The sequence below is a fragment of the Pezoporus flaviventris genome, unplaced genomic scaffold, assembly GCF_033815535.1.
Source record: "Pezoporus flaviventris isolate CSIRO_AGI_PZ_B2104156 unplaced genomic scaffold, CSIRO_AGI_Pfla_v1 ptg000013l, whole genome shotgun sequence".
NCBI lineage: Eukaryota > Metazoa > Chordata > Aves > Psittaciformes > Psittacidae > Pezoporus > Pezoporus flaviventris.
The window spans coordinates 42,291,995-42,318,380 of NW_026892561.1; the positions used below are offsets into that span (position 1 = coordinate 42,291,995).

The 26,386-nt window shown below is 39.5% G+C and overlaps 1 protein-coding gene across 1 annotated transcript in view; it reads left to right on the forward strand.

The window, feature by feature from the left end:
- FARSB (phenylalanyl-tRNA synthetase subunit beta) overlaps positions 1–26,386 on the forward strand; it is a 42,021-nt gene that overhangs the window by 792 nt on the left and 14,843 nt on the right. The window contains exons 2-15 of the mRNA XM_061453036.1: positions 422–477; positions 1,369–1,523; positions 2,056–2,128; positions 2,596–2,711; positions 3,160–3,310; positions 4,510–4,618; positions 6,970–7,040; positions 8,342–8,403; positions 8,490–8,541; positions 10,025–10,086; positions 10,460–10,667; positions 11,090–11,170; positions 14,301–14,393; positions 19,911–20,028. Coding sequence (XP_061309020.1) covers positions 422–477; positions 1,369–1,523; positions 2,056–2,128; positions 2,596–2,711; positions 3,160–3,310; positions 4,510–4,618; positions 6,970–7,040; positions 8,342–8,403; positions 8,490–8,541; positions 10,025–10,086; positions 10,460–10,667; positions 11,090–11,170; positions 14,301–14,393; positions 19,911–20,028 — 1,407 coding nt within the window. The remainder of the gene's footprint in view (positions 1–421; positions 478–1,368; positions 1,524–2,055; positions 2,129–2,595; positions 2,712–3,159; positions 3,311–4,509; positions 4,619–6,969; positions 7,041–8,341; positions 8,404–8,489; positions 8,542–10,024; positions 10,087–10,459; positions 10,668–11,089; positions 11,171–14,300; positions 14,394–19,910; positions 20,029–26,386) is intronic.

The following is a 26,386-nucleotide window of genomic DNA, read 5'->3' on the forward strand; positions in this document are numbered from 1 at the left end:
GTGCAAACCTCCACTTTCAGATTAGGGTTATGTTACATGCTGTGATGCATTTGATGCAACCTCTGTATGACAAGCTGATCAATTAAAAAAGTAGTTGCTGGCAGAAGCTGGCCTGCTCCTCCCACTTGTTTTCATTATCTCTGCAGGCCAGAGTTGCTCTGACAAACTTGGCTGTGGAGCTAGTAGTGAAGCTAGCCTCTGGGGTTCAGAAGCCCTTGCTGTGACTATAAGAATAATTTGTTAATAAATGTAATATGTACTAAAGAAGCTGCTACTCAGATGCAAATGTAAGCAAAAATCTTCAAATTAAAACAACTATTTTTCTTCCAAAATAGCTTCTATTGTTTAAAAACATTAAAAACAAAGAAAAAAAATACATGTCTGAAGTCTGCTTATTAACCCCAATTCACCTTCTTTGTAGCTGATGAAGAATTTAATGAGCTTTGCTTTGAGTTTGGTTTGGAGCTTGATGAAATTGTGAGTAACATTTTTATTTATTACTTTTTTTCAGTAGATGTAGTGTACTGACAGCTTGTATATTTGCTAAGAGTTTTTACTGCATTATTTCCAACATATTCCCTGGCACAGTGTTGGTTGAAGCCTTCTAGCATGTACAAAAAGATTGCAGGCATATTGCTGTACTTAATGGAGGTCAGGAGTCAGTGCCTCTCGGTCTTCAGTCTCTGGCCCCATTTTATTTAGCAGCATAATTATGGCCACAGACAATGTATTGAACGTATTTTACAAGATCTGTTAGGCTTTGTTTTGTATGCACTCTTCTGTACAATATCCACAAAAGCATATTTGTCCTGGACATTGTTACCTAAGTTATAACTAGATTATATTTAAAGTTTTGATTTGGATTCTGTACTTGTGAAAGCTTGCTAGCCCTGTGAACTGTATCCATGTAAATCTTGTTCAAGTAAACCTGTTTTGATTTTTCTTTTTAATTTTAATTCATTGATCTCTTAATGATGTTTATCAAAAGGCATCTGAACATCATGTGTTATGCTTTATTTCAGAATAGACTTGATATGACAAGTCATTTGCTGATCTGTTGCTAAAAATGTCTCAGTTCTCTGCTGGGGTCTGCTAGCCTGGAGACAGGTGCTTCTATAATCCCTTTTGTTAAAATACAAATTCTAATAGTAAATTTGTCTTTTAGTATACTGCATTACAGTCTCTGAATCTGAGAAATTTTTAGATTTTACATCATTTCTGGTATTCAGTGTGTCCATTCGCTTTATAAATCCAAATGACACTGTTAAACTTTCAATTTCTACAATTTCCTATTATATTATTTCACTATAACACTCATGTCAAGGTTAAGATATTTCAGGTTAAAAAGACATCTCTGCTTAATTTCAGACATCTGAGAAAGACATTATAAGTAAAGAAAAAGGTGAAGACAGGGCAAAGGGTGCATCTGATGCTGTTCTCTATAAAATTGATGTTCCTGCCAACCGTTATGATCTTCTTTGCCTCGAAGGGTTGGTCCGAGGACTGCAGGTCTTTAAAGAAAGGTAATGCAGAGTTCTGAGATTTTTCTGTGTTTTGGTATTTGTTTAAATATGATTCCATTTCTGGTCAATAAGCAAACTTGCCACTTGGTTGGATTTTGAGTACGATCTCGTGTAGATCAGATTTGTCAGTTTTTTCTTTGGAGAAACTCTGTTGTATATTTTTGAAAAAGTAGACTAGAATGTTACTGAGGTTTGGATCTGTTCTAAAAATTTTTCTACTGCTGTTCCATTTGAGACTCACCCTCTGTAAAGAGCTGCAAAGGAACTTCCTTGTGATCCTCTGTAATAAATACCAAAACAAATCATTTATTTCACTTTCCTGCTATGACTTTATCTTCTTGAGTCCCTCAAGTTCAGTAATCTGCTTACCATCCCATAGAAAATAAGTTTTAAACAGTTAGCTAATTCACATACTAAGAAATGTTACTAGGAAAGTTTTAACATAAAGTTGTTGCTAGATTACTGTGAATTTTCCTGCATTTGGGGAATATTCATTCTTTCAGTTACAGACTTATTTCTGGTTTTATTCTAGGATAAGTCTCCCTAGATATGAAAAGATAATACCAGCTGAAGGTGAAGGTCAGAAGCTGATTATCACTGAAAAGGTAAAAGTGTTTACTGCACCTTTGTAAATTTATTGAGAGTTTCTGAACCAGCAAGATAGGTACTAGTACCAATTTAATGAGGGCAGTGAGGCTGGAAATTGTATTTGCAGAGAGTTAAAGAAATGTATCTACTTATTTGGATTTATATTTCAGGAAGCTGAGGGGATGGAACAATAGACAAATTATTTTGAGTGAACCTAGTAGCAGATCAAATCAAAGTTTCATATGCTCACAGTGCATCAACCTTCTGGGCCATTACATAGTATACTGGAAGCTTCCCTCAAGACCTGGAGTGGGTTGGTTGGTTTGTTTTTCCCTTTGGGATTCTAATGTCTTTCCATTAATTTTCTTTTTGAGTACTACTTTACAAAAGAAGATTTCAGATGAAAAGTGCACATTTAATCAGTTTTAGTTTTGTATATTCTGTGCGCTTGAACTTTATAATGTGTTGCTGTTGTAAACTGCAGACTGTCCAAGTCCGTCCTCATGCTGTAGCTGCAGTCCTTCGTGACATAACTTTTACCAAGGAACGTTATGATAGTTTCATTGACCTCCAAGAAAAACTACACCAAAATATTTGCAGGTTAGTGCTTAAAATTAGTGTATAGTGTCCATGTGTATGATTTTATCATATGTTAAGACTACACATTGCTATTGCAGAGAGGATTATGTTTGTGTTTTTATTTGTGCTAAGGAAAATATTTTATAACAGCTCTCTTAATCCTTCCTAATTTCCCTGCCTGTTTCCACCTGCTCTCAATATTTGTCAACATAAATAGCTGTTACAGTTCCTACAACAGCTGAAAAAAGTGTTTGCCACAGTCCCATTGGATTTGTCTTTGACTGTTGTGTTGTTGCCATTCATTAAAATGTTATTCCTGAAAATAATTTTCAAGGCTTTTCACAATTGCCCTTTTACTTTTTCAGTAAATCCTATGAGTGCATTGGAGTATATAGACTCATGAGATACTGTCTCAAAGGAACCCCTGATATTACTAACAAAATCATTATTTTGTCTTCCGTCTTTGTAGGAGAAGAGCATTAGTAGCAATAGGTACCCATGACTTGGACACTGTCTCTGGTCCATTTACTTATACAGCTAAAGCACCTTCTGAAATTAAATTCAAGCCCTTGAATCAATCTCAGGAGTACACAGCTTCACAGATTATGGATCTCTATCGGGTAAGTGGAATTTTTTAGACTTGTTGCACTAAATGCAGGAAGATACATTTCCAAGGCTTAACGTCTCTCATTTCCTTGTTGTTAAGAGTTGTTCTTACAAATAAAACAGTTACTTTATGTAGCTTCAGCCAGTGGACATTCGACATTTTGCTTATTCATGAGAAATGCATGTAATACTTTACTGTTCATGGAAGATACACTACGGTGTTTTGTGGCTAAGCACAAATATTAGAATAGTTACATTAACCCACTGATTTATCATCACAAAGACTGTTTATTCTTCATGATGCTCTTAATACTGTAAAAGAGTTGTATATTTATCTGTCTACCCTGGTAAGATACTCAGTCTACAAAGTGACAAAAGTTTGGGGTAAAAAATACCAGGGTTTTTTAATGTTATGTTAATTTGGACAGTTTACTTGGGGAAGATGTTGAATTATTTACACAACTATATGTTAGGCAAGGGTAGCTGTGTAAAAGGCTCAAGTTAAGTCTGCTGGCCCTGCTCTTGGCCCAGCATCTGAGGAGACCTGGTAAATGCTAGGAAAAGGTTCTATCAGGTCTAATTTTACAATGTTTACATGTGTCACTAAATGTCAGCATTGAAAACAATACTGTTATCACCATCATTACAATATACAGCTGTTCTGGAGCACATATACTGGTCCTAGAGATAAATTCTCAAAAGATGTCTGACTGAAGATGAGTAAGAGTGCTAGGAAACAAGGAGTATCAGAAAGACGTAAAGTAAACGATGCTTTTGGAACAGTATATACCTATGTCATTGGAACAGATGTGAATTTTTAATCAAATTTAAGCATAAATGTGTCAGTATTCAGCAGCTCATAATTAAAAGTATTGTAATGCTAATTTTTGTCATTTCTAAAGAAAGTTGCTCTAAAGTAAGGATGTGTGCCCATGGATTTGCAATTAAAAGTCTGCTGTGGTTTGGACAGTACAGCCTATGCATCTTTGAGAGAATCCTTCAAGAATAATTTTTAACACTTCTGAAGAAAACAAAAAATCCAGTTCTCTCTTTTCAAGGTTTTCTTGCTTCTGAGAGCAAACAGCTTTTGCTAGTCAAGTACCTAGCTCTGAGGCCAATCCTTTACTCTTTCAAAATTCCTGTTAATCTCTCAGCAAAGGACTGTAGCACAAGTGAGCTAACATGAAACTTAGGTTGTGCTTTGTTTCTCCAGACTGACAGCCACCTTCGGCACTATTTACACCTAATTGAAAACAAGCCACTTTATCCTGTCATTTATGACAGCAGTGGTGTTGTTCTGTCCATGCCACCAATCATCAACGGTAAGATTACTTAAGACTAGTTTATACTATAGCTGCTGGTAATGTATGAGTTAGAGTATCTTACAGAAATATTGATGTGTAATAAGGGTTATTCTGGCCTCTTAAAATTGTTTCACTTATAATTTCACAGAGTCTTATTTCAGTTTAAATGCAGCCAATTTTTTTGCTCCCTCCCTAGGCTGCTGGTATTCCTTTTTTCTCATCCTCATCAAGAGTCCCTCTGCAAACCCCTGTGTTTAGCTCTTCATACCCTTCTAGAACTCAAGAAGTTTCCTTGTGACAGGAGCCTTTGTTAGGAAAGCATTTTCTTTGCATGTATAAACATTGTTCATCAGACATTTAGCTAAAAGAAGCGTGTAAGAAATTATTTTGTAAACTGGTAACTGTAATAGTCTGTACTCCATGTTATATGGTTACAGTAGAGAACTTTTCACCCAAGTCTTAAGCCCAGCTTATGTAACAGCAGTGTGAACCACTTCTTAGCTTCTTCTGCTATCACAGAAGTGATTCCAGAAGACTTTAATGGCTTAAAAAGAATAAATTGGTCTATACTTCTTTACTGTTTCTAAACATAGTTTTCTTCTGAATGCAGAAGAAACTGGATGATTTTTGAGAACCATGGTTACTAAAGCCACTTAATGATATGGCTAGAATTACTCCTTTAACAAAGATATTTCAGTATCCTTGTATATTTAAATCAACAATCAGTAACTTTCCTGTACACTGACACATAAACTCTGCAGTGATAATCCCTTTTGGATGTATTTTTGCTAATCAGTCTTACCCATATCTTAAATAGCTAACTGAAGTCTTCTTAAAAGGCAGCTCAAACTCTATGTCAGGGAGTGGTAAGAATAGCTATTCTGAATGGAAAATTGTATCAACCACTGTGTCTCATCCTTGTTTTTTAGGCTCATTCCAGTTTTGGAGTGTTCCATGTTTAGGATTGCATACTTACATTTTATCAATTTAAAAGGTTGAGCTAAATTTAATACCTGTCTCTAAGTTTAAGGCTCTAAGCATTTGAGAGAGGCTTCCAGTTTAAAGGTACTTTTTAAACAGTTAAGGAAATGTAAACACCTCTGCTGGCTTTTTGGATTATCTACAAGCACTTAAGTGAAAGGTTATATTTGTTTTGAAGTAAGTCCAGAAATGCTGAATATATTTCATCTGCGGAGAGGTACAGCGCAGCATCAAAGGGAGAGGCATACAAGATGTCTCAGTCTTAAGATCTCCAGTGCACTTAACTTTCAGTCTAACTGTGACCTAGTTTCTCAGGTAGGAAATGAAAACAGAAGCTGAATGACTTTCTCAGGGTCAAACAAAGGAAACAAAGGAGTGTCCATGTATATCCAACAGCGTGCTTCCCTTTGCCTCCTGTGGGGTTCAATGAAAGGTGAGAAGGACAAGGTTAGATTTGTCATGATCCCGCACAGTTCTAGGAATCTGTATGTCCAAGCTGTATGCTCACCAGCAGTGAAATCCATTCAAGGTATGCACTGCACATCCGTACCCAACAGGCAATATGAGACAGATTTCCCTACAGGTGCTCTACAGGTGCTCTAGATTGGTTGTGGCTTACTAACTGGACCCCACTTTTGTAGGGAGCGAACTACTTGTGGGACTTTGCGTCGAGTTTGCAAGAGAGATACTTTAGGTGATGCCCCTAAGTTGTATGTTCTATCTTGCTTCTTCCAGACAAGAAACAGTTTTGACTGCATCAGTGATGTGCTTCAGTGACTCATGACTCCCATTAATCCTAATGACTTCCAGTACAGACACAAAACGAATTCATGCCTAATAGGAACCCATACTAGGACCTGAATCACTAATGTAGAAAAACCCATAATGTATCTGGAGGTAATGTCAAGAGATGTAGGTTATTCAGAGATGTATCTATGGGTATTGATCAGCCTAAATCACTTTTTAGAAAGCATTTAATTCCTGTCCAAGGCTGCTTTTGTATGCACATCACACATCGAATGCAAACGTGTTACTTAAAGATGCGCTGGAAGTGTAGAACCAGCTTGCAACCAGCAGATGGCCACTAGTCTGATGGTTTCCTTTTTCGACAGGATACTGGAATACCTGTAGATTTGTGTGTTTTTCAGTGTAAAGCATAACCAGATATGAGTCTGGTCTGTCTCTTTCCTCTTTCTGTTTCATAAATTTAAAAATAAGAAGAGCTGCTATTCTGGTAAGAATTGTGAATGTTGGTGCAGTAGACAGTGCCTTTTTAAGCTGCAGAAGATGACAGTCATCTTTCTGAATCACAAAAAGAGTCAGTATCAGTGTTGTTGCAAGAAAAGCAGTAACATTTTTTAACATTTTGTCTTCTTTACATGTTTTAGGAGATCATACAAAAATAACCGTAAACACAAAAAATGTGTTTATTGAATGTACAGGCACAGATATCACAAAGGTAAATTAATCTTTCTTGCTTTTGATATGCTTTAATATTGTTTTCCCTCTGGATGGTAGGGCTCCAATACAAGGAGCTATGATAGCCAGGTGTTTATAGAGCCAGCCTCCCATTTCAAAAGGGCAGGCAGGATAAGTTGTAGACCTGTGTGGAGTTCCCTCAACACAGTTTGAGGTTTGCTCTGTAGACAGTGTTCTATTTTCATTGCATTTTCTTTTTACTGAAAACATTAACTTTTCAGTCTGTATGAGAGAGTAACTCAAGTAAATTCAGGGCATTTTTTGCTGTTGAGCACTTTTTCTAAATCTGAAAGGCTTCAAAAAGAGTAAAATTCACTTAAGACTGCCTGTTTTGCCAGAATACTCTTTGTAAAGAATCACTTTGTCTCCTGAAAATTTGGGCTGCAGGAAGGAAGACATCACTTTCTCTTCATAGTTATCTTTTTCAAGCAGGGATGCTGTGCAAATAATTGTCAAATGGAAGTCTTTCTATATGCAAATTCTGTAACTCAGATCTGAAGCATGAAAGCCTAAGCAGTTATAATTGCCTATTCTTGAATACAGGTTGTGCATTCATTGGTAGTTTCCCTAAAACATGTATCTTGACACTTAAGAGCAAAACCACTTTTAACTTACCGTACAACACTGTATGTTAATGACATAAATAAATTAGCATGTTGGAGAGTGACTTCTAAGCAAACTAATAAAGAATTGCTTCTTGCTACTGCTTGCCTTGATAGTAAAAATGGTGCTGTTCTGCTTACATGAAGGAAATTATACTGCGAGGCATCAAAAAAACAACCTTTGTAGATTGAGAAGTTGGTTTGAATTGCATTATTATGTTCTGTTACACTAAAAATCTTAAAATATTAACTGTGAGACAAAAGATAGTGCAGGTTATTTGATAGTGTATTAAACAACACAGAGTCCTTCAGCCTCTACATTCTCGCTTGAGCATCAGTGAAATGTCTAATTAGACTGAAGGTTGGGAAGACGTAGTTCCATCTGCTATGAAAGACCCTATGTATATTCAGAACAGAGTTTAGGAAAGACACATAAATGCTGCAGCACCTTGAAAACCAAAGATACAAAGTTTTTGCGTAACTGTCTCTGCAGCAAAAGAAAAGCATTATCTAGTATTCTAGACTGCTAGGATTTTGGTTTTTAGTTGCTAAATAGAATGAAATGAGAGAGTATAAGACAAGACTTCCCCCCCCCCCCCCCCCCCCCATGTTTTTTATTAAGATATTTTGTCTATTCTAACACAAGTAGATGACAGATTTCTATGTGATTATTTTGTAGGCAAAAATTGTTCTTGATATTATAGTCACGATGTTTAGTGAATATTGTGAGAACCCATTCAGGTGAGTATGAATCTCCAGTCAGAGAGACATTACATTTAGGCCATGTGTTAAAAACATTTTTACTTCTGTTTCTCTGTCTCTCATAGTGTTGAAGCAGTAGAAGTCATTTATCCTAATGGGAAGACCTACATCTGTCCGGTAAGCATAGGGATATGTATCTCAGTATCCTTTCTTTTTTTATTTATACAAAGTCTGGTAAGAGTGGCATTGTCTTCTTTTTCTGCAGAGGAAGTATATACCGGTTTTGATGTATAGTGTGGAAGCTCAGCTTGGCGCTATCTTTATGTTAGTGAGTCAGAGCCTTCTCTAGCCCCATGAAAAATAACTCCAATTGCAGCTTTCCATTATCTAGAAAACTCATTCTGAAGCTCCACTAGTTTATGATAACGCTAAAAATACAGTATCACTGACATAATCTGATACTCCAAAAAGAAGCGTAGGGTTTAAAGTTACAAGTGGCAACCACTGTTGTGGTGTAGAGTTCATGTTATAGGAACTTTTTCAGGAGCAAATAAAGATTACAATCAAAGGTCATAATCTGTGTCTAAAGCCTTTAAAACCTATGTGTTCCAAATCAGGAAAAATTAATGCAGTAAGAGGTCCTTTAGCCTTAAGCCAGTGGACAACTGAAATCAGCCTCACCATAACTTACTTATCAGATCTGAAAGCTTTAATGCCCTTCATTTAAAATAACCTTGTAATACTGGAGTTTTCAGTCATTATATATTTGGAGTCTATAAAGTGAAAGGTCTATAAGGGAGGATGTTGACTTCAAGTGCAGGTTTGCTTGCATGCAGTCCCAGGCAGGCCGCTTCGCTTTAGTGGAGTCTTACTCTTTTGTTCTCTTAACAAGAACAAAGAAAACAATTCATCCTGTTTCCTGAAAGTAGCTGATGACAGAGTTCTGCTTTAAAGGGAAAGAAACTTATTTTTACTGAGAGTTCTTCTAGTGATATTTCAGCTTTTCTTTTATCAATGTCAGCTTTAATCAATAGAAGCAAGACATAGAATTCTGCCATGAACAAAGTAGCTGCTTTAGCTAAAAGAAAAAAAAATCCCCAAAGTTTTAGTTGCTAAAGTTTTTCAGCATTTGTGTATCTAGACATTTAGAAACACCTAAGTAAATATATACAAAATAACTTCCTTAAATATATTGCAAACTTTCTGTGTAAAATACCAATAGATATTTCTGTGCCCAGTATGGAAACAGAAAGTTTTCTTTCCTTTTCCTCCTATAAGTCATTTGATCTGTAGTAGACCATGACCATTCACCACTGCTTTAGGGCTTTGACTCAGGATCCACTGGTCACTAGAAACTTTCAGCAACTGTTACTTGCTTATATCAGAAATTATTAGAATATTTCAATAACAGGGATTTCATGCCACATTCAATTTCTTAGCTTAACCGAGAACAGCTTTTGCATTGTATACTATAATATTTTCAAGAATCCTGTTACCTTAAAATGATCTGTTTAGCCTTGTATTCCACACTTGTCTGCTGTGGATGTCATTTTATTAGCATAATTAGAAGAACCTAGATTACTAAAATGCCAAAATTGAATCCTCTTAGGTAGGAATGACAGACATTGTGTATGCTGGAAAGCTTTGTCTTTCTTTTTAGGAACTGGCTTACCGAAAAGAGAAGGTGAAACCTGAACTCATTAACAAGAAAATAGGAATCAGGTGTGTTATTGCAAATGAAAACAGTTTTCATTAATCATGGAAAAGGTACTAGAAAACACTGCTTTGTTTTAAAGTTATTTACATTGTGTGATTATTTTTTATGAAAAATTCAAAGGTTATTCTGGGTAATTAGATCAACTCTGTAAGATTTGTTCCCCCTTTTTTCAAGGAAAGTGAGTGATTCTTTATGGCCTTACAGAACTGTTACGAAGTAAAGAAAATGATTGTTTCAAGAGTCAGAATCTGAGCTGGTTCTGATCAAATGCCAAGTGTGTGTACAGTCCACACAGCACTTGGAGTTTTTCAGACAGTGCAGCAGAAACATCAATGCAGTGCAAGATTCAAAAATTACTACTCTCTTGTTTTGTTTCAGTGAAACTCCATCAAGCCTTGCAAAGCTGCTGACTAGGATGTGTTTGAAGTCACACGTCATAGGGAATGGGAACAATATAGAGATTGAAATCCCTCCTACCAGAGCGGACATTATCCATGCATGTGATATCGTAGAAGATGCAGCAATAGCTTATGGTTATAACAACATTCAGATGGCTATTCCGAAAACGTACACCATAGCTAATCAAGTAAGATTGCCCCTTCAAATAAACGCTCTGTTGTCAGTAAATGACTAGTGCATGCCAGAAGGGCTTTGGGGAAAACAGAACCTAGGAATTAAATATTTTGACATGCTTTGCCTTGAGAAGTATTTACCATGGGTAGGATACAAAACAGATGCCTCACTGATTTGAATAAGCCCAAGACCAGTGGTTGCTGGTACTTGAAAAAAGACAGGGTTTAAATAGGGAGCCCGTATTAAATCTCTAATTGGGAGATTCATTTCCTCAGTCAAGCCTAAAGGCAGCTGGCTGACGCTTTCATAAATTTCAAGCACACAAGCATAGTACCTCCCTGGTGAACTCACCATAGTGTAACAGGCAAAATCACCTCGGGAAAGAATAGAAAATGTTTTTAGGTGGAAGTTGAAAACTTTTTTGTTTCGTTTTAGCTCCCCCTCAATAAGCTCACTGAACTTCTGAGACTGGACTTGGCAGCTGCTGGATTCACTGAAGCGCTCACTTTTGCCCTGGTATATTATATTGATTTCATATTTTTCTTACTTGCATGTTGGAAGAGTGATGCAACCAAAACTTGCAGAGAATGGTCAGAGGGTCTGAGAATATGTTGTTGTGTAGATATATCAGTATTTGTTACCATTTTGGCAGGCAATTGTTTGCTAGTCCTTTGGATTTACAGTATGCTATTTTGTGAGTTTGTAAGTCAGAGAAATTGAATGCCACTGTTAATGTGGCATGTGCTTCTAAACATAGAGGCAAAATTAGCTGCTGAAGTACTGGTTTTAGTTTAACTTGATAGGATGAAGTTATAAGACAGCAAATCTCTCTTGAGACTTTGATCACCAGATGTGAAATGCATTATAGTTTGATAATCTGGAAAACAAACATAAAAATTTAATACTTTCTGATGGATATTACAACAGTTTAGAGATTACCCTGTTTCTCGTCTCTTTTTAGTATTCATTTGCTCATGATTCCTTGCATTAGATGATAAGCTGATACATAGTTACTCAAAGAGTTTATTTTAAAAATACTTGTAAAAAAGTTATATTGCACACTAAGGGGACACAAATACCTCTATAAATTTCACCAAGGTTTTTTGGTTTTGGGTTTGTTTTTTTTTGTTGTTTTTTTGGTTGTTTTTTTTTTTCATGGAGGAACAAATAAAAATATAAATTGTTGTTTGCACTGGTACTATTCATATTGTTTGTTACAACCATGCCAGTGGTCTTTTACCAAGAATTAGGTAATTTACTCTGCAGCAGCATGTGCCACTGCAGTACCAACAGCTGGCATGATTTCTAATACTGAAATTTTGCAATAAGATTGGTCAGTAGGAAACACCGTCTTTGTTATGGCCACTTGTCCATACCTCTTTGCAATAGCTTTAAACTGGATCAGAGAATCTGATCTACTATTCAAAAATAATAATAAAAAAATAAAAACAAGTACATGCACCCATGCCCTCCAAATGTACATGGTATTAACTGTCCACACACTGAGACTGATAAAGTCAGCTACTGAAAATACGCTACAAGTTTTAGAGAATCCTTTCTGTTCAAAATCCACTCAAAGCCTTTGCCTTAAAGTGCAATTTGTGTGCATTTTAGCAAATGGGGAGCTACCATCATATATTCTATTAAAACCTCTCTGAAATTTCCCAGCCTTTTCCTGAACTTAATTATTAGAGGCCAGAAATACATGTTCCTGAAAGTACACAACCTTTTAAGAGATAGTTGTCTGATCACAGATTATTTTTTGATAAGTTACTAAAAGTTTCTAATATCCAGTGATGCAGAGTCCCAAAACACTTACATGCATTTAAAAAGTTCAGGGATTGCAACCAGAATTGGTAATACAAATGGACCAAATGAAATGTTAAAACCTCCAGATTTCATTGAGCTTCAAAAGAAAAATTTGAACTAATTCTAACATCTGATAAATATATTTAAATTTTAATATTTTGTTATTAACTCATTTAAGTAACCAGAAAAATGATTAGTATTTCTTCCTGCAGTGCTAATATTTGACAAAGTTGTTCAGACTACCTGCAGTAGTACCAGGGGGATGTTGGGGAAATCATACATACAACATGGTCAAACTTTTCTATATTTTCCTTATTCATTAGTAAATATAATTTTTTTTTTCAGCACTGAATAGGTGGTACACTTTAAAATGTTGAATATATCACACCTGTATCACTACAACCAAAGACCTTTATGAACTGCAACAGCAAAATTCTGTAAGATCATGCAGTATATCATGTTATCACATTACATGTTTGTATTTCTGCTGTGGAAATGAAACCCACAGTCTGCTGTGTCACCAACACTCTATTAGAAACCAGTGTGAGGCCCCTGACTATGACAAATATCATTTATGCTGCTACATTCTGTAGCCCACCATTATGTGACAAACACTGCTTGTGTATTTGTATAGACAGTCTGTTTCTTGGTTTGAGCCCAAAATTATACTTCTAGTCAGCAACATGGCTTTTTTTGAGGAGCTCCAATTTAGCCAAAATGCATTTAGTTTAAATCGCAGTAACATACTGTAGTTTAGATACACATCTGAAAACTGTTTAACACAGTTTTCTCCTCCTAAGGTCAGCATTCATTTGATTTCTTTTTTTTTAATTTAGTAATCCACTTTTTTTAAATCATCTGCTCATTTTCCTCACATTTGGTCTATCAGCATGCTTTTCGAAGTGCTGCCAGTGCAAAGGGAACACTTCTGGGAGACTGCAGTATACCAGCAAATCCTCAATTATATGCCTAGTCTGCTAATGGTTTCTTTAATACATTAATAAAGCTATAAATTCTGAAAATCTGTGATGTGGATCTTATCAGTAGCATCTGTTGTTTACATGCACAGACATAGTCTGAGCCTGATAAAGTGCATGCGTATTGCTTTACTGACCAGTTTAAAAATACACCCAGAGAATAAGGGCTTTAAAAATATTCCAGTTCAAAAAATTGAAACCAACAATGAACTATGAAACCAACAATGAATGATGTCACTTGTTGGGTGACATGGTTTAGTGGAAAGTGTCTCTGCCCATGGCAGGGGTGTTGGAACTAGATAATCTTAAGGTCCTTTCCAACCCTAGCTATTCTACGATTCTATGATTCTAACTATGAGAATCCTATGCAGCTATTAAAATTGAAGGCTTGACCATACGAACTATTTTTCATAGACAGTACTTTATTTTCTGTAAGTAGCCCACAAGGGATTTTCTTTGTGAGAAAGCTGGGGTAACAGTCCCTTTACAGATACTATTTTCAAAATAAAATACTTCAGTCATTGGAAGTCAGGAGGCAGAATCTGAGCCTCTTTTTATAAAACAGATTACAACTATCCGTGATAGAAACCAAAGTAAACACTTGCCTTTTTTTCATTAAATTAGCTTAATTTTGGTTAGTATTTAACATTTTGTAGATAAACCAGTTTGCTTACTTAGTCTTAAGACTGGGGCTTAATTTTTGTTATGAAAAACTTCGTGTTGCACAAGAGAGCATACATCATGGGGCCTCAGAGCAAGTGCTACAACTGCATTGTTCATTCTTAATATCAGATTTCATCACTGGCTTACTGTCTATTTTCACTTACTTGACTTTGGTGTATTTTGTCTTTTCCTCTCAGTGTTCCCAAGAGGACGTTGCAGATAAACTTGGCATGGATATCTCTGAAACAAAAGCTGTGCGCATAGCAAACCCCAAAACTGCAGAATTTCAGGTGAGATAATTCGGGTTTTGGGAGCAACGTTGTCTGTATCTAAAGAGGAGAAAAAGAAACTAATAGGAAATAAAATTTATAAACCATACTGCTATTTTCCATGCATTAAAGAGGATGTGCATACTTTTGTGCTAAACTTGCTAGCAGTCATCTTCTGTTACTCCTTCACTGAGAAATACCTTATTTGATGTGAAATACTATTAGCAGTAAACTCCCGTGCTCTGTATGACAGCATGTGGCAAAATTGAGCCATCTTACTACAGAAAATCCCAGATAATTGATCAACTACTGCATTTGGAAAAGCCATTCAATATAAATGGAATTATTAGGTCTGGCAATCTCTAAAATTCATGAGCTGTGAATATGAAATGTTGGGTTTTTTAACTGTTAACAATTGTTATTCCTTTTTTTCTTTTTAAATACTTAAAGGACAGTACAGAATTAATACCCATTTCTAGGTAATTTGATCTTTGCTAGAGCAGTGTGAGAGCTCAAGTACAGTATTGTCAACAATTCTGAAAATACCTAAAAGCGTACCCATAATTTTTGTATTGGTTTTAGAAAGTGTTTTTTTTTTAAAGTTGCTTTCTTTAGTTTACGGGAAAGATAAATTTGAGTCTTTTGTTTCTAACCTAAGAAATACAAAGGTAAACTCTTTAGAAAGGTTTAGAAAAGTTTCAGCAGTCTGTGAGTGTTAATATTTTGTTATTTGTTTGGTTTTTTTCCCCCTCAAGATCTTCTTCAGTAAGTCTAATTTCTCCAAGTATCTAAGTTACCTTTCTAGATCTTGCCTCTAATACTAAAAGCAGTCTCCTGCTGCTTTGAGATTCAAGAACAGAATTTTGGGGTGCTTTCATGTATTTTTTTGTTCACAAATCAGCAGTCATGCAAGACACTGTTGTAACCTGTTTAGACTGTTATCACCCGTTCACATACATAGTTTGGCATGGTGATTTCAACTCAGTAATATAGAATGTACCACAAACAAATTACTGAGTATTATAAAAAGAGAAGTAGCAGCCCTTTTAGCCAGCTACAGTTTCAGATTCCTGTTCTTCAAAGACCAGGCCTTTGCAGTGGCTGTGCTGCTAGGCAGTCATATAATTGGCTAAATATTATTTGTGTCAAAAATAGCCTCAGTCTTTAAAATCTGTTGGCCCCCCTGAAAGTTGGGAAAGGTTACTCTCTGATGCATTATAAATTTTCAACTTTAGATGTTAACTGTAAAGAGATTCTCGGGATGGCTTTTCCCCCACCCCTGTTTCTGTCAGCACCACAAGGGAAGGCTGATGCCAGGGATACTCTTCCAGCTGAGTTTGCAGCTGGAACACTTCATTTGTTAGAAGTAGGATAAATCAACAGAAATGCTGCACTAGCAATGATAAGATGTGACTGAGCATATGGTAACTTTTTACCTGCAGTCAAGCAGCAGTCACTCCCATCCATTTTCCATTAAATTTACTGAATCAGACTCTTCCAGTTTGGAGGACAGGGCGGGCATGAAAGATGCCCTTACAAAGAAGTATTTGAATGGAGAACACAGGAAACACATGGGAATGGATCTGTTAAGAACAGTAATATGATTGCCTCTTGCTTGGCTGTTTGCATGCATTTTCTATGTATTTCTGGTTGTACACAACTGCAATCTGAATATGCCTGATTCTGTTTTGTAAGTGCATACTTCATAGAATCTTAGAATCGACTAGGTTGGAAAAGATCTTTAAGATCATTGAGCCCAATCGTTACCCATGTTAGCCCAGGACTGCTAAGCCCACCACTAAACCATATCACTAAGGGCAAACTGTTCTCGCCTAATGGCTGCCCATCATGATCTCCAGTCACAGCCACCCTCATATGTCTCCTCATAGTGCCCCACACTATATAGCTGCCGCCCCTACCCCTCACAGCCACACCTTATCTCCCCTCAATATTTCCCCTCATGGCCACCTGTCACAGCTCGTGGCCACTCCTGCTCTCCCCTCACTGTCTCCCCTCACGGCTGCGCCTGCTCTCCGCTTGCCCATCATGGCCACCCCTGCTCTCCACTCACGATCTCCCCTCGCCCATCATGGCCACCCCTGCTCTCCACTCATGATCTCCCCTCGCCCATCATGGCCGCCCCTGCTCTCCCCTCACAATCTCCCCTTGCAACTAATGGCTGCCCCTGCTCTCCCCTTGCCCCTCATGGCCACCCCTGCTCTCCTCAGTCTTCCCTCACCCCTCATGGCTGCCCCTGCTCTCCCCTCACGATCTCCCTTCCTTCCTAATGGCCACCCCTCCTGGCCACTCACCATCTCCCTTCATGACTGCCCCACCTCTCCTCTCATGATCTTCCCCCATGGCCACCACTGCTCTCCCCTCTCAATCTCCCCTCACCAGTCATGTCCACCCCTGCTCTCCCTTCATGATCTTGCCTCCTCCCTCATGGCCGCCCCTGCTCTTCCCTCACCCCTCGTGGCCACCCCTGCTCTCCCCTCATGATCTCCCCTTGCCCCTCGTGGCTGCCCCTGCTCTCCCATCATGATCTCCCCTGACCCCTGATGGGTGCCCCTGCTCTCCCCTCATGATCTCCCGTTGCCCCTCATGTCAGTCCCTGCTCTCCTCACGATCATCCCTCATAGCCACCACTGCTCTCCCCTCATGATCTCCCCTTGCCCCTTATGGCCGCCCCTGCTCTCCACTCACAATCTTCCCTCATGACTGCCCCTGCTCTCCCCTCAAGAACTCCCCTCACCCCCCATGGCTGCCCTTGCTCTCACCTCACGATCTTCCCTCAGCCCTCATGGCCGCCCCTGCTCTCACCTCATGATCTCCCCTCACCCTTCATGGCTGTCCCTGCTCTCGCCTTGTACCCTCATGGCCACCCCTACTCTCCCCTCACCCCTCAGGGCCGCCCCTGCTCTCCCCTTGCCCCTCATGGCCACCCCTGCTCTCTCTTCACGATCTCCCCTCACCCCTCATGGCCGACCCTTCTCTCCCCTCACAATCTCCACACACCTCTTGTGGCAGCCCCTGCTCTCCCATCGCCACTCATGGCCGCCTCTCCTTTCCCCTCATGAGCTTCCCTCCTGGCTGCCCCTGCTCTCCCTTCATGATCTCCCCTTGCCTCTCTTGGCTGCCCTTGCTGTCCCCTTGCCCTTCATGGCTGCCCCCACTCTCCCTTCACAATCTCCACTCGCCACTCATGGCCACCCCAGCTCTCCCTTCGTCTGTCATGGCTGCCCCTGCTCTCCACTCATGATGTCCCTTCATCCCTTATGGCCACCCCTGCTCTCCCCTCACCCTTCATGGCTGCACCTGCGCTCCCCTCACCCCTCATGGCTGCCCCTGCTCTCCCCTTGAGCTTCCCTCATCCCTCATGGCCTCCCTGCTCTCTCTTCACGATCTCTCCTCGCCTCTCATGGCTGCCCCTGCTCTCCCCTTGCCCCTCATGGCCACCCCTGCTCTCCACTCACAATGTCCCTTCATCCCTCATGGCCACCCCTGCTCTCCCTTCACGGCTGCCCCTACTCTCCCCTTGCCCCTCAATGGCCACCTCTGCTTTCCCATCATGAGCTTCCCTCATGGCCGCCCCTGCTCTCCCCTCATGAGCTTCCTTCATGGCTGCCCCTGCTCTCCCCTCAAGAACTCCCCTCACCCCTCATGGTTGCCCTTGCTTTCACCTCATGATCTTCCCTCACCCCTCATGGTTGCCCTTGCTCTCACCTCACAATCTTTCCTCACCCCTCCTGGCCACTCCTGCTCTCCCCTTGCATCCTCATGGCCACCGCTACTCTCCCCTCACCCCTCATGGCCATCTCTGCTCTCCCCTCAAGATCTCCTGTCATATTTCATGGCCGCCCCTGCTCTTCCTTCACAATCTCCCCTTGCCTCTTGTGGCTGCCCCTGCTCTCCCTTCTCCACTCATGGCCACCTCTCCTTTCCCCTCATGAGCTCCCCTCATGGCTGCCCCTGCTCTCCACTCATGAGCTTCCCTCGCCTTTCATGGCTGCCCCTGCTCTCCCCTTGCCCTTTGTGGCTGCCCTTGCTCTCCCTTCACAATCTCCACTCATGGCCACCCCTGCTCTCCACTCATGATGGCCCTTCATCCCTCATAGCCACCCCTGCTCTCCCCTCACCCTTCATGGCTGCACTTGCTCTCTCCTCACCACTCGTGGCTGCCTCTGCTTTCCCCTTACAAGCTTCCTTGATTGCTCATAGCCGCCCTGCTCTCTCTTCACTATCTCCCCTCAGCCCTCATGGCCGCCCCTGCTTTCCCCTTATGAGCTTCCCTCATCACTCATGGCCACCCTGCTCTCTCTTCACTATCTCCCCTCACCCCTCATGGCTGCTGCTGCTTTCTCCTCATGAGCTTCCCTCATGGCCGCCCCTGCTTTCCCCTTATGAGCTTCCCTCATCACTCATGGCCGCCCTGCTCTCTCTTCACTATCTCCCCTCACCCCTCATGGCTGCTGCTGCTTTCTCCTCATGAGCTTCCCTCATGGCCGCCCCTGCTCTCCCCTTGCCCCTCATGGCTGCCTCTGCTTTCCCCTCATGAGCTTCCCTCATGGCTACCCCTGCTCTCCACTCACGATGTCCCTTCATCCCTCATGGCCGCCCATGCTATCCCTTCACAATCTCTCCTTACCCCTCATGGCTGCCGCCCCTGCTCTTCCCTCATGATCTCCCCTCACCCCTCGTGGCCACCCCTGCTCTCTGTTCACGATGTCCCTTCATTCCCTGTGGCCGCCCCTTCTATCCCTTCATGATCTCCCTTCGCCCTTCATGTCTGCGCCTGCTCTCACCTCATGATCTTCCCTCATCACTGCCCCTGCTCTCCCCTCAAGATTTTCCTTCACCCCTTTTGGATGCCCCTGCTCTGCCCTCAAGATCTCCCCTTGCCCTCCATGGCTGCCCTTGCTCTCCACTCATGATGTCCCTTCATCCCTCATGGCTGTCCCTTCTAGCCCTTCATGATCTCCCCTTGCCCCTCATGGCCACCACTGCTCTCCCCTCACGATCTCAATTCACCCCTCGTGACCATCACTGCTCTCCCCTCACGATCTCCCTCACCGCCCTTCCTGCTCTCCCCTCATGATCTCCCCTCATTACCGAAGTAACCTGTTACTTAGGTTTTGCCTATTTCATTGTTATCCTGCAGTAGCAATAGTTCAGATAGCGCTAAATATTTCAAAAATAACATATGGTGTTTCTCTTTTGCATAAATTAGATTAAATTTATGGGAATTTTTTGCATTTCTTTCTGTATTTTTTTTCTACTATGCACTGCAGCTGAAGCATCTATGAAATACCTATGCTCACATATATGCCGTGTCAGAAAATTCAGTCTAAAGAACATGCAGCGTATGTACATTTTCAAGTTTAATAATTCTAAATCAAAGATGCTTAAACATAGGAGAGAAATGCAGTATTTGCGCCTGACTACTTTTAAACTCTTATTACAAATGAGCAAAAGAAGAAGCTAACCTGAACTATTTTGGAAGCCATTTCACTTGCAGCACCCACATTTGTCCTGCAGGTGGCACGTACAACCCTTCTTCCTGGGCTGCTGAAAACTATTGCTGCTAACCGAAAGATGCCGTTGCCTCTCAAGCTCTTTGAGATTTCTGACGTTGTAGTGAAAGATCCTAATACAGGTAAGAGAAGTTTCCTCAAAATTTTTGTTAATGGAAATATGTTTACAATAACAGATGGTAATAGTAAGTAAATCTGTATTTCTTTAAAAATGTAATAGGCATTACATACTACATTGTTTGGGTTTAATTTATGTGCACAGTGCAAGAGCTAAGAGATTGTGGTAACAGGCTAGAGTTTAGAGTTGCTAGAGATACAGCTTCATTTTAGATGGTCTCTCAAATGTGCAAGTAGGTTAAGTTGCAAATATTTTTACGCATCTGAGTATCCTTTAAAAATATCTCAAGAATACTGTAAGGATAAACGCAAGACAATTTTGCACCAAAAATAACTTGCTCTAAATTGCTTATATTGATGCACCCTTTTTTACTTGCTCTTAATCTAGTGCTCCTTTGTATTCTTATCAGGGATATAACTCATGAAAGAAGCTACCTGCTGGTAGCCTTTTCAAGCAGCACAAACCTTGGAAAGTAGTAAATATCAAAGCCATGCTGCTATTACAGTACTGGAGCTTGATTAAATTGCTGCAGTCTCAAAGGTGTGCAATGCTATACCAATTGAAAACCAGTAGGTCTCAAGTCTGGGAACAGCAGGTTCTGGAGAGCTGTAATTCAGAGAAAGACTTTGGGGTCGTTGTGTCTCCATATGAATCCCTTCTCCACCATCTTTAAACAGCATTGCTTGAATTTCTTCTCCAAAATTCTGGAAAACTGACAACATAGCACAGATACAGGGTAAAGAATAGAGCGTGTCTGTGTATAAAAATGCGTAAATAAAAAGGTCAACATTTCAAGTTTGAAATTTCCCCTCTCATTTGCAAAAAGTTTTCCTTATCTTTCCACTTCATCCAACTATGCTAAGAAGGCATGGCTGCCTTTGAATTGTTCCCTAACCTTAATTGTTTTATGTGAAACAAAGCAGCTAGTTCACTTTTCAAAAGCTTCAGTGAAATCCTTCTTGTCTTTTGGGGCCTCTTTGCACTGCTTCCACTGTACAGGATCAAAATTTCAAATTAACTTATTTTATTCTGGAAAATGTATTGAAGTAAAATGAACTGAGAAATGGATTTTTAAATGTGAAAAAAGTTAACTAAAATTTACTGATTAATTTCTTTCTATATGGTATGTTAAGGGAAAAGGAGTGCACAAGCTCCAGCCTTTGGGAAGAAGTGCTTGTACACTGAGTTACAACTCTGAATGAAGTTTTGCCTCAGTGAAAAAAGCTGATATTACTTTAAATTCAGCAGCAGGAATGGTTCTGATGTTTCATTATCTGGTTTCAGAGTTTAGTGGTTGTATTTAAGGTATCTGGGATCTGCAAAACAAAGGTTTACATAAGGCATAAACAAAACAGCAAGTAAATTGCTTTGGTGATGAATTTAATTTGTAGATTGCTCTTTTTTATTTAAAGAAAAAAAAGAGGCTTGCCAAGCAAAATAAGCAATTTTAGCAAACCATGCAGATTGTTTTTTTTTTATTAAATACAGGCAGTTTGGTGGTGCAGCTTACTCCTTGTTGGGCATGCAGTTTGCTGTAGTGCATAACAAACTGGTACAGAATAACATCAGCATTCTTCAGAACCAAAAGTGTATTTGTTCTGGCTTTATAAAATTTGAAAGTTAAATTGTTACTTGTATTTCATATGTGTTAATTGTAGGTTTTGGAAGCTTTCATTTACGTAGGTGGCAGCTTAACAGTTTTATAAAGACTGATTTTGTAGTGTACTTCATTTTGATGGGGATCATTGCAACAGATGAAAGATGAAGACTTCTGAGGTAGCAGCTTTGTACCCTATGCTCTTGGGCAGCTCTCATGCGTTGAGCACTTGCAGACTGTGAACAGTATCTGAAATTGTTTTTAATGCTGTGTTTAGAATAACTGCTGTCTTTCCCAAATTTACTTTGAAAATTATGCTTGTCTAATAAACAGTTTGAAAGGGGAGGGGAGAACGACTGGTAACTCTGCAAACCCTGAAAATTGTGGTGCTGTCCTCTCACATATGGAATGAGATTTCCTGCAGAAGGCTTATGTCATCAGACTGACTAATTTAATTTTATTATTTCATGATTTTGGCATGCAGAATTTCCAATTAAAAATTTCAAAAGTATAGGTCAAAAGAGTACTGACATTAACTGTATTTGAAATGGCATCCTGTAGTCATTCATGTGTGAATGAACCTAGCTCTTTTAAACACACTGTTTTTGATAAAATACCTTCTTACCCAGAGTATAACCAAGGTGAACTGAACATACTTCCCTTCAGACATATCTGGCAGAAAGGTTTGACATACTAAATTAGCAAAATGTGCACCAGATTTAATATAACTAAATGGAACCAAATCTGAGCAGAAGCATGTCTTCTCAAGGCAGGAGGAAATGTGCCAATTTGACTATGTTACACAGCATTTGTGTGGTTGACTGGTAACACTAGATAGTCATTTCTAGGATAGTTAGACTAGTTCAGCATGTAAGTCATCACTTTATACCACCAGTCCTAAGTGAGAATACCCTTTCTCTCCCTTACAACAACAAAAGAAATCAATCCATTAGAAAGTCACCTCTGACCAGTGATCTTGGAGAATCTGGCAATCTTACGGTAGCGCACATTTAGCACAACTTGCATCATTTCCGAGTACAGCTGCTGCCATATTTTGAAGCATTTTTCCAAACTGTCTGGAAGCGTTATATGCAGATAATAGTTGAAGATTTTTGTGAGACTAAGAGACAAGTTTAAATGAGCAGGTGCCCCCTTTCAGATCACCAAGTCATTTTTTCCAAAGCATCTCTAATTTGGAAGTGGGCAGCATACATGACTCTGTCTTCTTCTGTACTCTTTTGGCTCACATATTCCTGACCAGCTGCCCATCTTTTGGATTGTTTTTCAGCAGCATCCCCAGGAAGTGCTTTGAAGTCTCAGAAATATATATGTATATATAATTCAGGTTGACATACTCGGCAGGCTCATTTAAAAAATAGAAATGCTGCATGGCATGACACAAGAGATCTCTTAAGTGAGTTATAAAGAACTGAAGCATTTCTAACATCTGCCAGCTTTTGCCTACAGTTCCTAATACTTTCATTTTTTTCTATTGCCTGTAGTGCATGAGCTTCTTGTCTTGTAATATAACTCTGTAGAGGAGTAAGCTTTATAACACAGCTTCTTTGAATGCTCAAAAATGCATCTTTCCCTTTACTAATGATTTTTATAGTTGACATGTTGTGCATATTTATTTCTGATGCTTCAGTTAAGAATAGGGATCTGAAGACACCACTGACCAACTGAATAATAATGAAATTTAAATTTAGATAGTTGTCACAAGTACTGCTAAAAAAAAGAAAACCAAAAAACCAAACATTCTACTGAATGTCTAGCCCAGTTTCTCTTCCCAAAGGCAGCTCTATGCTGTCTTCAGGAAGAAAAAAATATTCTTCCTTTCTGCTGCTCAGTACAACGTGAAAATAAGTTATCCACCACTCATGACTGTATTACTGATTGGTATCTTAGTAGGGCTGGGAAATAGAGATGCATATGATGGGACTGCGTGCTCAGACGAGAAATCAGGTGTTGCAGTTAGTGATATTTTCTCTGCTTCTCTGTGTTGCCACTTTAACTTCAGGATTGGATTCTTCAGCATTATTTGACGCTGCAATCTGTGTCCATGGGAGGGGGGTTTGGAACTAGATGATCTTAAGGTCCTTTCCAACTCTAACTATTCTGTGATTCTGTGATTGTTATAATGACAGAATAAAGCTCCTGAGTGACAAAATGCAGACTTACTGCAACAGTAAGTTCAGCTTTCAGTGACTGATGAGAGAACTTGCAGCTGTATTGCCAAGTTGCTGCACTAGAAGTTTTGAATTACTTCTGGCTCAAAAAGGCTGTGCTTTCATCTTTTGTGTAGGCTCTTGCTCCTGGTTTTGCAGTCCTTTTTAATCCGTATATTTCTAGTCACTTGATAAATGCTTTCCTATTTAGTTTTTGACAGATTTGTTGTTACTAAATGGTTAGTTAGGGTAAATAAACAAGATGTAAATTTAATTTAAATATCATCTCTAATTTCTCATGTGGTAGATATTAACAGTTCAATTGAGTGCTAAGATTTCTACATGTATTTAAGCAGACACAAAGACCAAAGGCTTGTTTGGCCCAATAACCTGTCTAACACTAGTGAAAAGTGGTTGTCAAGGGAAAGACATGAGAGCAGCTGCACATACACAGTACTTCCAGAGTGTTCATCTCTTCTCTGGCCACAGGTAACTCAGGGGCTTCTCAACTCAAACATGGTTCTTTTTCTGGAGTAAGAAGTAATAGATTTAAATCCTATGAACTTCTTATGTCTCCTCAGAGCTGTGTCAGCTTCTAATAGCCACAAAATCTTGTGGGGAAGAAGTTTCACTACTTAACTCTGTACAGCCTGAAGAACCCACTTTTCCTTTTGTTTTGAGCTTGGCTCCTGTTGATTTTGATGTCCCTTATTTCTCGTGTTGAACACAGCAGCAAATAAGTGATGCCCGTAGAAAAGAGCTGTCTCTTGAGGTCTGAAGTGCTCAGTTCTGATATGTCCAGAACTATGCGGAAGTACAATTCAGAAGTCACTATCTGTATAGGGATCTTTAACCACACTCTTTCTATGAGCGGTATGCTGTACAGTGCTTTTTTTCCTGGAAACACTAAGTTCAGCTGTTTCATGACCAGAGTTCCAGGCATGCAGAGTAGCCTCTGTAAAAAACATAATTCACCCTGGCGTATACCAGTTTTTATGTGGCTTTCTTTTGGGTAATTTGAAGAAATATGAAAGCCCTAGGCCTGCAACCATGTCACATGGTGCTGCCCTACTCATTCATTCTTCATTCCTTCACTACTGAAGAAGTTCTTATTCCCTCTTTACCCTCAAACATTACAGATATTTATAGATCAGAAGGATTTTTGTGGGTTTTGTTTGTTGTGGTTTTTTTAAAGGAATGAAATCACTGTCAGTAAAAACATTTCCTCCCTATATCTAATCACTGTTAAGTGGAAGAGAAAGAACATCCATCTAGACATGAGCAACTAGGAGACTACAGAAGCCAGAGGACTCTAAAGGAGAAATCTATGCATGAAAATCTGGCTGTAACTTGTTGCACTCTATGTCAGTATTACAAAGCAGTGGAGTACAGAAGGGAGATTAGCTGATGACATGCTATATGCATGCAGGCTGTCCTAGCTCCAGCCTGATCATGTGTGCTGAATGACTCTTGAGTGGTTGAAGTTATTCAGGTGCCTTTCTGGTACATCTGTCCTGGCTGAACTGCAGTTGAAAAAACTCTGGTTTATGAGCTGCAGGGTTGCTTTACAGTGTGAACAGAAGCACGGTAAGTGGGAGAGATCAGGAGATTTCCTTCAGAAGTGCAGCTCTGCTGCAAACTGAAGTGCAATGTATATACACTTACAGGGCTTTCAAAGCATGTGAATGTCTAGAAGAAGACAGCCGCATAAAGAGTCCTTCCCTAGTTTCAGCAACTTTGCTCTTGTATACACCAAACTTGCTGAACACGTACTTTAACCTTGAGAAGGTAAAGAGCTGAAGGCAATAAACGACTTCACGAAATTAACCGTTATTTTGAATTACACTGCTACTAACTGGGAGCTGTGACAATAGATTTGTTACTCTATTCAGAGATCTTTTCCTCTCAGAAAGTGAAAATGTTGAAGCCCACAGTGACTAAAGCTTCAAAGTGGGGCACAGTAGTGCTAGAGAGTGTGTATTGTTAGAGAGATCATGTAGCTTAAAGGTACTAGTATAACAGCATACTACTACATACTAATTTTTGAAGTTTAGAAAAGAAAAACCTATTTTGGTGAAATCAATTACCTAAGAAAGCTTACTGTGGTTTTTAGGGTTTTGACTTAAGGAACTTTCCAAAGTTGGAGTCACTTGTGTCTTAAGTTTGTGCAATGTAGTACATTTTTCATAGTCACTTGGTTATGGGAATGTCCAAGACAATCACAAAAAACATCAGTTATGATTTGGAAACCTGTAAGAATTCAGATCTTTTCATCAATCACCATGCTAATGTTATTACTTATTTCAAGTTGTGGGCTAGTTGTTTTGTACTGATATTTATTCTGCAGCTCAGTTCTATAAATATTTAGCTTTCCCACCAGCATTGCAAGTTCCTTGATGCTTATTGAGTATTTGCATTTTGGCTATTCTGTTCTTAACTTCTTTAACTCTTAACTATATACTTGGTACCTGCCACTGTGAAGAAGATGCTTGTAACCACACTGTTTCCTGTCCAAGGCACAGGAAACCTTGCGTCTTTATTTGCATTTCTGACTGCGAGAATCCAGTAGGTTAAAGAAATCCCACTGTTTCCTCAGA